Below are 11,284 nucleotides of genomic sequence, written 5' to 3'. Positions count from 1 at the left end.
TGCTCTTGCACACATACACACACACATTGCCATCTTTTTCTTCCTCTGGCACATTCTCAAAGACGCAGCATACAATTAGCTGTGCATTTCTGCCTGAAAATCTCACCCCATTTCATTAAACATAAAAAAATGACTTCCTCTGTACTCCTTGATTTGTCGTGCTAATCCCCCACTGTGCAGAACAACAATCCAACAAAGTCGAGCAGAACACGGCTGTTCATAATAAAGCTCAGTTCACATTATGAAAAACATCTTTAATAGAGCATTTCTTTTAACATCCATCTTATATAAAGTGTTTCAGTGGGCAATAATAATTAGCAGAGTACACACTTTGAACAGTAAATTGTAGAGCGAGACAAGCATCATTGATCTTTTATGGAAACAGAATGATAGGGGTAAAGAAGCAGCTGCAGCTAACAAGATTATGTCCAGCCGGAGAAATAAAAGAGGGTCTGTTGTCAGTATAGAACAGACATACTGCGGCAATTACACAGCTGAAGGTCAGAGAACATCGATCCCAATTCGTGCCTCGACTTTTGCAGTAAAACATGTTAAATATGGATAAAAAAAGTGCCATTTTAGCGTTTGAGAAAGGGTCACACAGTCACCTGCTGACCCAGCATTCCTCTATAGAGTGTGACAAAAATAAACATATACATTTTGTATGCTCTAAAATGTACAACTACCCATGATGCCTTGGAGAGGCATGCTAGAGAAGCCTTTCAGGACACACTGGGCTGCGTCAGCATGCTTCAGTCACTATATTGATAGTGTGAACTACAGCGACATGCATTAACGATTGCTTATGGCCCTCAGAGCTGCAGTTCTAATGAGTTTGTTGCATTAAGTGTCTGTTTAAATTCTGGCGACCAGTTGAAGGAGGGCGGCTTTGATGCTACTGACGTTGTTGCTGTTTTATTCACACACTGTATTTTCTCTCCCCGCTCACACGTTGCCCCATGTCTCTATTATGTCTTTGGTGTGGCGAAGTCCCAGGCGGTATCCTGGGCGCACTTCCACATGGCGCGCACCAGACGGGTGAAGCCCATGTCTTTGGGTTTCTCCAGCCCCCGCATCAGCCGCTGCTTCATAATGGCTATGAACTCCTTATTACTAAGTTCCCCGTTCCCTGAGGAAGACAGGCAGGCAGGGGAGAGAGGGGGAGGGAGAGCGGGGCAATGGACAGGGGAGAGATGATGAAATAATAGAGGGAGAGTGAGTAAGAACAGGAGATGACTTCTATTTACTGAAGATTTCAACCTGTCAGAGCAGAGGAGGCATTATTTGCTTTCGATAAACATTTGCAGGGAAGAGTGATGATGATGGACAAACAGGTACTTACCGTCACAGTCGAAGAGAGCGAACACCACGTCGCACACGTGATCCGACAGCTCCACTTTGGCGACAGTGCGGGCCACCTGCTTCATTGTAACTGAGAGAAGCGCAGATAGAGAGATTCGCCTTTAGTGGGGTAGAGTAATAGAGGTGTGAATCCCAAGAGCCAGCTCAAAAATGGCCCATGTGGAGGACACTGTGTGCAAGCCAAACTGCTGGCGATCAATAGAAGGCAGGGATCCCATTCAGAGGGAGACTCTTACTTGATAGACAGGAGAAAGAGAAAGAAGAGGCTGAGAGGAAGAGGAGGAGGAGGAGGAGACATGTCAGGACGTCCAGCTGAGAGCAAGACTAACCGAGAGAACTGAGAAAGAGATGGAGGTGCAGAGAGTAAGAGAGGAGCATGGAGCTCAGGGAGGGAAAATAAAAGCTTCAGGAAAACAAATAAATGATAAAACTCTGTAGTTTCAGCCAGAGTGATTGATTATCAGACTTCAAAAGGCGCACAAACACAAAGGAGTATGAGAAAGAGGAGAGGGTAGGGATGGAGAGAATAATGTCTAAGAAATCTCCCTGCAAAAACAGCTGAATCATTCCACCTAGAGTCACTTCAGTGGCCCTCTTCTCTACCTTTGAGAAAAGACAATGTGCAGTTGCAGATAACAGAGCCACATACGAGACACTGCACTAAAAGGGTGTGAAATCATCCGATTTGTGAGCCAGATGAAAGAGATGAAAAGGAGAAACACAGATGCAGAAGACGAGAAAAAAACAGGAGCTGCTTCAGGCTTGAAGAGTTGGAAGATGGAGATAATTTGTGGACGTATGCCTGGCAGCTATCCATGAACCCACAGCAGCCTGATTTTTTCACAACACACTCACACACACTCACACGCAGGCTTGCTAGATGGCTGGTGTAGACATGCACCTGAAACCGTACACTGGAAACAAGCACCCAAGGGTTGACTGTGCACTCCCTTGAAGCAGCTGCTGTTACATCAGTGAATCAGTACTAATGGAAGCGCTGACAGAAAACATATGGAGGCCTACTGAAGGGCTGAATCACTGCGATAAATGAAGAAAACATTAACTCATCAAATCATATCCATATTGTAAAAGCTACAGGTCCCCGCTGCCCGTGCTGCTCTCACATTCAATTGACTTTCATTGTTAGGATCTGACAGACGAATTAATTCAGTAAAATTACTGTGTTGAAGAAGATAAATGAAATATGACTGATTTAATGACACTTAGTAATTTGTCTTGTTGAATAACCACTGTAGACACATTATTCATGGGTAACAACGCAGGGTCAACCACACTCAGCTATCACTCTGATATTGACAGTCAGGTCCCGAAACTAACACCTGACAAGCATCTAATGCAGGTAGATTTTCCATTCTGTGGTTAAATCTCCCAAGAACATCTGCCAGACTGATGGGTAAATGTAAAAACAACTGAGCTCTATACTGAATTTTTGGTTTCATTCCCGGGCAAGCTGATTCTGCTGTCTGTGTCACAGTTTGACATAGACACAGATACTTCATGGTGCATTCATGCACACATCGAAAGTTTATACTCATATGGCGCCAGGGTTGTTAATAGTTAACGCCTGATCAATAGTCTTGCCTTTATTTCTGTGACTTTTTGACATCACAATATGTCAATAACAACATCCCATTCATTTCAGATTGTTATCAGCAAACTCCAGAGTAATCTTATCCAGCAGGTCCCCTAGTAACTACCTTTGTGATATCTTAACTTGCTTTACTGCAGCAGTTATTTTTAATTCAAATTTAAGTTATTTTAAAATCATATCAATATTATTTCATTTTTGCTGGTAAAAAGTGTGCATGGTTGGTGGACAGTCTCAGCTGACGAGTCAAAAAGTTAATTTCAGACAGTTTGCAGTCACAATGCTACAATAAGATTTTCATTAAATTAAACCTTTTTATGATATCATTTATAATCTACATTTTCTTCTGTAATAGTCATTTAATGCACTTACATTCAATTCAATGTTCACTCTTAACTCTGTCGGCTGTGTTAAGTTACCGTTGATGCAAACTGAGCTAACTATAGCTGCTTCACATTAAAAGCTAAACAAGGGCTGCCCTTTATAATGAAGGAACTCTTATAGATTACTATTTTAACATATTGCATCAGGGTACTTTGGTTGTGGTGGTTAAACCCTCTAGCTGTCCTCCCCCACTGATGATGTTAGCATTTGTCAGTGGACATCAGTAGCAGGCACTATCGAAATAGGAAGCGATCTGTTATGTGTGCATGCTTGTGAATCAAGCATGTGCTCTCCTTGCAGGCCTGGAGGAAGAAGCAGCAGATAAATGGGTGGATGGATGGATGGATGGACAAAACAGATGACAAATGGCTGAGCAAGGACTGGGAGAAAAGCCAGGCAAAAGGAGATGTTGGTAGCAGATATAGCTGGCTCAGTGTTAACAGCTCTGACAGTCAGAGGATGAAAGTGACAACAGTTGAAGTCTAAAGGGGGGAGCAATTAGGAGGATAGGGAGAATGTCAGAGGAAAAGGGCAAATGTGCGTGTACCTTTGTCTATGGAGGCTCCAGCCATGTGGTAGAAACTCAACGCCGTGTCCACGTCATTCACGTTCTTTAGGAAAGTGAAGAAATTCTCCACCTCCTCGAATGTGATGCCCTGCACAAGACAGGACAATACAAAAGTCTGGCTGTGAGAGCCTGTGACAAATCAGCAACAAATCATTCCCGCAGTATTACCTGAGCCACTGGGGCACTGCAATCCTGTGAAAAATCAGCCAAATATCATCACGACAAGAGCTGCGACTACTACACAATGACATTTTGGGAGCAGCTCAGCAATGTGACACAAACTAGGAGAGGAAGTGGGCAGAAACAGTCGACACACATGGATGAACGGTGCGTCTTAGATGGAAAGAGAAACAGACGGCCTTAGGCACACATATACATGTACATATAAACACACACACACACACACACACACACACACACACACACACACACACACACACACACACACACACACACACACACACACACACACACACACACACACACACACACACACACACACACACACAGCTGCCACGCTGCTGATGAGCTCATTTGCAAAGAAAAGTGAGCAGCTGGTCTGAGGCAGTAAATAACACTTTTTCTCATTTATATTACAGGTTATGCCAAGGCTGACAGAGAACGGGATGGAAAAAGAGAGTATAAACGCCGAGAGAGGGGAAGAGAGAAAGGGATCCTTTCTGCAGTTCAATTCCCCACAGAGACACAACTCTGGTGGCACCCAGCCTCATCGTTCTTCTTCATGCCCGGGAGAAACGGCAGCTTCCCTGCTTTCAATTTTTCTGCTAATCACTACATTTAACAATCAAACTTGCCTCATCATGGCTCGGTATGACATCTGTGGTGGTTTATTGTACACCAACAAGGTATTATGTGATGCTTACTTGAAAAAAAAAAAGGAAATGGGAGGTATTTTGCTGCGACACCTCTGGGAACAGGATATGCATGGGCGTAACTTCAGTCAACTGACTGATGGGGCTCATTACTGTGAGGCAGAGCCAGCGTAAAACCAAAGTTCACGCAAAGCCAAGGAAATAGGAGAGGGATAGGTGTATACTGGGGTTGGCTTCAAGCACTCTGCAGCTTGAATATTTTTACATTTTTTCTCTGTTTGGTCCATCCCAGAGGAGCCATTTTATTTGCTCTGTGCAATGGGCCGTTTAGGTAAAAGACAGAGAGTCAAAAGTTTCTTGCATGACTGAGTGATTGATGGGAGAAAAAGTGAAAGTTGAAAGAGTGTGAGGCTGGGACGCTGACAGAGAAAGGGTGTATTAAGTAGATCAAAGACAGATGGAGGACTGATTATGTCTTTCTGTTTAGCACTTGCTGTGCTGTATTTGGTTACCACACACAAAGTAAGAATATGGCAGAGAGAATAAGTGTCATGAGGGTATTGTCAGCCTTCGAATGTGCTGTCCTCTCCTGTTGATGTATCATCACCCATCCAGCCTCTCACACTCACAATGTCTCCTGACAATCTCCTTTTCCCTAAGGCACACATCTGTCACACATCCTCACACATATATAACCACAGAGTACCAATCACTTATGTCAGAGTTGTGTGAAAGCATGAATAGGAACCGATTTATCTACCTGTGCATCCTTAAACATCTTCTTCAAGCCCTTCTGCATCTGCTTGAGTTTACGAGACTGGACGCCACTATAAGCCAGCAACATGCCCCCGAACTGTCTCTCGCTGATTCTGCCATTCACAGGATCGTTCCTCTCGAACTGCATGGGGGAAGAAGAGACACAAGATGAAGACTGAGTGCTACGCAGAGGGACAAACAAATTAATAAAGGAGGAAGGCTTCAGGAGATGGGAAACAGTAAATACTGGTGTCAGGCTTCAAGTTGAATCATGCTTGGAGCTGGCGTCGGTGACATAAAATCTGCGTGTGCATTTTTTTTACAATGTCCCACTGGAGCATGGCTTAACAGCAGTGGGCCTTGGTTGTTGCTGTCAGGTCAATCCAGTCGATTTATATCTGCGGCTGTTTCAACAGCCACACGGCTCCCCTCTCTCCTTCCTCTCGGAACGTGCAGACCATTCAAAATGTTAATTTGTAGCACTTGCAACGGGCAGCTAATGACTAAGCCAAAACAAGCTTGGAGTGAACAGGGGTGACCTTACCATGTTACACACCCGTGGAGGTATTGTGAGATGAGGTCACATTAAACTTGCAATTTTTTATTTATTTTTTAACCATTGGGGACAGAGGGAATAAGCTTTGAACACTGAAAAATGAGAGCTTTTATGTTGATATGGAAAACTGGTTCGCTCTCCGTTTTTTATCTTTACCAATTCTGGAGGGTAATATCACACTCTTCAGTTGCCAATCCCCTACTATTTCACCAACAAGTCACAAACTGTGTCTGTCTACTGTTTAATGCTGAGCAGGTAGTGAACAGTGTTTTCTGTTGACATTTTTTCTAAACGGCAGCTTGCTACTGGGAAAAAAGGAGTGAACTACAACAATAATGTTGCAGGAACAATTGAAAGACTAAATCACAAGTTTTCATTATTTCCCCCTGATTATGGCCCATTTATGTACGATAGCTACAGTAGACATTTCTGTTATTATCCAAGCTTGATAAAGCCAGCAAATTAGGTCTGTTTCCAATTATATATAGCAACATTTTGAATATGTATACACTATGCTCTGAAACAACTATGTAACTCTGAGCTCAACTTGCTGTTCCTGAGATATGGTGTTGAATAATACACAGAGCATTTTTTGCAAAACTTTAAGTCACAGTGAAGCTGACCTTCGACCATTTGGATATAGAATGTCATCACTTCATCATTTATCTTATTAGACGTTTATGCAAAATTCTTGAAGTAATTATCATATAAATTGTTGAGAAATTGCCTAAAATGTATTTTTTGTGGGGTCACAGCGATCGTTGACCACCAAAATCTAATCTGTATATCCCTGAGTTCAAATTAAATTTTGTGTCAAATTTGAAAAATTCCCAAGGCATTCATGAGTTATTGCATTTATAAGAATAGGACGTACGGGCAAATGGACAGACAATCCAAAAACATTGCCACTTAGGCATAAAAAAAGGATTAGAGAAAATAAGTTCTGTTCATGTATTCCTAGTTATTTTTGTTTTTGTAACCCCTTCTCTCTTTTCAAGTAAGAGAGGGAGTTAGAGCTGGTGAAAATATGGCCCAGGGTTAGCTGTAGCCTCAGTGAATAGACAGACAGGAGTCAGGGCATGCATGATAGTATGACTTGAGCAATGTGATTACATGTGTTTGCACATCAGGAGCAGTTTGGGGTTCAAGGCCAAAGCCACCCAGTCGTGTATTTGTTGGAACTTTATCTGTGCTGTTATGATTCCCCTCTCTCCAAGCATCGTGGTATCATTAAGACCTGACAGATAGCGCTTTGTTTCTGGCAAATGCTCAGACTCCTGTTCTTGGAGCTCATTCTGCTTCAGTGTATCAGTTAGGCACTACCCACGCTGATTAAAAAGATTAGAATAACCATATGCTCAACAACACTGATCAGTTGCTCTTACTGTGGAGGCAGTGGAGGGGGTCTGATGTCACTCAAGATGGCTTTTATTCTTACCCGTCACAGCTTTGAGAGAGTGACACTGACCGACGCTGACAGACAATTCACACAACACATCTGTCATCTTGTTTTCCTTTGTATTGCGCATAACTCTTACCTGTCACTACCTCCTTGCTTCTCCCCCGGTTTTTCAATATTTTTTGGTTTATTTGTCTGTTTACTGTGGGACTAATTAGGAAGCTGTCAATTTTCATGAGCAGTCCCTAAATGGGTGCAGACGAGACTAAAATTTAAGATTCCAGCAAAGCCATAACTTTCAAATTAAATCAGTGTGATTGTACTCCATAGTGCAGTAAACCAGTAGGTGAAGAACAATCTCCTCCTCTGCTTGTTCCCTTTCCTCTTTCATTACCTCTAGTTTGAGTACATCATGCTGCAGTTTCTTCTGAAATTCCAGAAAGCTGCCGATGGTGAGTTTTCCCTTAAGGTCTTCTCCGAAAAAGTAGGTGGTGAGAGCAGAGCTGCAGCCCGCTGTCTTTAGGGTGTTTCCTGTGGTGGAACGATCGCGGTGTCGCATGCCCATACTGGTCTGGGAACGAATGATGCTCTGGACCTGAGGATACAGAAGAGTCTAATGTCAACCAGGATGACTATGTAGTCTCATAGAAATTGTGTTATGCCTACAGTATGAGGTTTGTGTGGGATTAACTACATTTAAAATACAAAGCTATACACTTGGTTGCTTTGTATTGCAAAGCAGTTTAATCTATCTCAATAACACTGTACAAGTAATACTACATCATAAACCCTATCAGATCCAGTAGTAGAGATACTGATAGACCACAGAGAGCACAGCACAGCACTTACCATTTCCCTCTGCAAAAATGTCACAGTGGCCCCTATCAATGCCTCCCTTTACTGCCTGTCAGGGTGTGTAACTGGTTACTCTGATGCACTGAAAAGCTAATGTAGATATTAAGATACTATCCACACGTGTGTGCTGGTTGTTTTAACTTTGTGTCTTGTTCAAATGAGTCGACTTTATGCGTATTTGTGTGTCACGTGCTGCTGATCTAACCTGGTCAAACTCTTCCAGATCCACCTCTCCGTCACCATTCAGATCAAACATTTTGAAGGCAATCTCAAAGTTCCTCTGGGGAGCTGGACACAAAAACAAATTCAAAAATCCATACAACACAATAAGAAAACAACATGTCGCCTTAAATCGACCCAGAAACAGCTGAAGAGTTCAATACTGACTTGGCCATTACACATAAACTGCAATATCTTCAGCTTTCATCATAACCCCCCACTAGTGCAACATGGGGTGATTTAGATGCTCTTTTTAGAGCCAGTCGCCATCGAACTGAACAGTCTGCCTCCCTGTGTGCAGACAGTAGAGCTGCTAGAACAGACACTGCACAGCATATTTTTAACAACTTAATTGGCTCCCAGTAAGACAGAAAAAAAGTTTTACAAATCAGGTTGAGGCAAACCCATAGAATCCTTCATAATCCGGTGCCCAAATAACTGCCCAACTACTTTTATCACTTCAGAGATAATCACAACTATGAGGCAGCTCAAAATAATTGAATCTTTTTAGATTCAAGAGTTCAATGTGCAAGAAAAACACTTTTATACACAGCTGCAATTAAATGATGCAGAAACTACCAGCATTGCTGGAACTCATTGAAGCAGAGAGAATTTCTAAGCAGGTGATAAAAAAAATGGCTAACAATAGTCTCTGAGTATAAGGATTAGGATCTCTCTTTAGGTGAGGCAGTATTACATTTATTTTGGGATTGTCATATAAAAGCTGTAAAGAGCTAATCTGAGCTGGACTACACTGCAACTGCACACTTTTTGCAAATCGCTTTTCCCACACATCTGCTAGTAATACACACTTCATTTAATGGCCACATGACCAGCATGATAACAAGGCTCCCGCAGCACTCACAGTCCAATGGTGACAGAACAAATGAAAATGGGAAACAGTTGGACAAACTGTTTCTTCTTCCAGTTCTAAATACAGCATCTATCCAATCTGTCTTTGAGCTCATATTGACATTTTCAGCATACAATGAATTCAATACACTTGGCCGTGTGAAGAATTTTTAATGTGAATGCAATGTACCACTTTGCATATCAGACATATGGGTTACTCGTTCACAGATTACATTTCATCAAAATCCTGTATCCTTATTGAATAAAAAAAAGGTTTTGATTTAATCTTCACAACTATTCTGTATTGCATACATTTCATGCTGTTACTATAGTACATTTATATAAATTATATAGATTTTTGAAGGTGAATGTGTTTTGTCAGACTAAGGATATATTGGCTATAATCCCTACACTCAAATACAGACCCCAAAAAGTATTTACACAAACACAACTTCATCCTTTCAACTACTGCGCTCCAGTATAAACATTCACCGCTTTAACAGGCCAACTCCTTCAAGGGATATATTAAAGATTCATCTTGTCTTGTCTTAAGTCTAAGGATTCTGACTGTATAAAAGCAGTAAATATGAACCACCATGCGGCCTGTTAGGCAAAATATGTCCTCTTTTGTACTATTTTTGTGGCCGTGTTAAATGGATTGAAACGAACCATAAGGCACCCTGCCCTGTCTGCTTAAAAATGACTTGTCCTTGAGAACCTCCCCGGAGACTTTCTCCATATGAACGGATTATAATAAATGTTGGAGCTAAGCTGAGGGATAAAATTTTACCAGAGGAAGGAGTCAGAGCTTCATTTTCATTATCATGATCTTTTGACACATTCAGAAAGGAGGCTTTAATGTGAAATTGACTCCATGTGTCCACAGCAGATGCTCTCTCCAGCTAAAACAAACTGATTCTGTGAAACACAGCAACTCCAAGGCAGCTAGCACGGCAGACAGACACAAGTTGTTAGCATTGACAGAACTGGAGATCATTCTGAACAGGCAGCCAGATTTGTAACCTGGCTAATAATACCATACTGGAAAATTTCTCTCCTTTTCACTTTCTGTCTGAACCGATGCAGAGAGCAGACAAAGGAGATCTTCTTGGGATCTGATTTGAGGCCGAAACTAACAATCTTTTCTCGTTGTCTGTAATCTGTTGATTATTTTCTCCATTACTCAATAAACCACGTTTTATCTAGAACCCAGTGATAATCAGTTAACTGTCGTAGAGTAACGAAACTAGAAAATAATGAATTCAGAGATTTCACGGCCTTTTCTTATTAAAAAAATATACTGTAAATGATTTATCATTCATAACTTGTTAGTTAGTTGGCAATTAATCTATTAGTTGAGATCTTATTGATTAACTGATTATTTGCTCTAGCTGTAATCCGATTTATGGTAAGATTTAGGCCAGAAACATGGTCCATAAAAAGTACAAGAATGAAGATGCCGTCACACGCATGCCCAAATGCTGGCAGTAACAAATTTCTGGTTGTTCTGAATAGAAGTGAACCAAAGCAGAAAGGGTCAACTTTCTTTTGTTCTTTTGTGCCAGAGTGCCTGCAGGTGGCGATGCTTGGACTGCAGTTCATACTTGCATGTTTCTAGCCTTAGGGCCCTGACACACCAGGCCAATGGTTCGCTGTTTGCAAAAGTCTACATGACCAGTTGTTGCTGTATGGCCTACACTGTTGGTACTTGTCAGGATGTTGGTGGCTTTCTGGCCAGTTGAGAGAAATCACTCCAATTAGCTGTTCAACTAAGCGAATCAGGTCACCATGATTTCACTCAATTTCTGCACTTTTCACTTTGCCAGTGCCTTTTTAGTCAGACATAATCTTGAGAAGTCACTGTATTGGCAACAAACGTGTCAAAATGCTC

The 11,284-nt window shown here is 41.8% G+C and overlaps 1 protein-coding gene across 4 annotated transcripts in view; it reads right to left on the bottom strand.

Moving 5' to 3' along the window:
- Positions 1–237: 237 nt before the first annotated feature.
- Positions 238–11,284, bottom strand: part of micu1 (mitochondrial calcium uptake 1) — a 34,405-nt gene continuing 23,358 nt past the window's right edge. For 3 of the 4 annotated variants that reach the window (XM_037123735.1, XM_037123736.1, XM_037123737.1), the window contains 6 exons: positions 8,528–8,610; positions 7,862–8,062; positions 5,517–5,654; positions 3,903–4,011; positions 1,343–1,432; positions 238–1,129 (listed from right to left, as the gene is read on the bottom strand). In XM_037123735.1, the coding sequence (XP_036979630.1) occupies positions 969–1,129; positions 1,343–1,432; positions 3,903–4,011; positions 5,517–5,654; positions 7,862–8,062; positions 8,528–8,610 (782 nt within the window). In that variant the 3' untranslated portion in view covers positions 238–968. The other variant, XM_037123738.1, reaches the window with a different exon arrangement.

The sequence above is a fragment of the Acanthopagrus latus genome, chromosome 15 (assembly GCF_904848185.1).
Source record: "Acanthopagrus latus isolate v.2019 chromosome 15, fAcaLat1.1, whole genome shotgun sequence".
In the NCBI taxonomy this organism is placed as follows: domain Eukaryota; kingdom Metazoa; phylum Chordata; class Actinopteri; order Spariformes; family Sparidae; genus Acanthopagrus; species Acanthopagrus latus.
The sequence above is the reverse complement of the archived record's forward strand: the minus strand, read 5'-3'. Positions and strand labels throughout refer to the sequence as shown.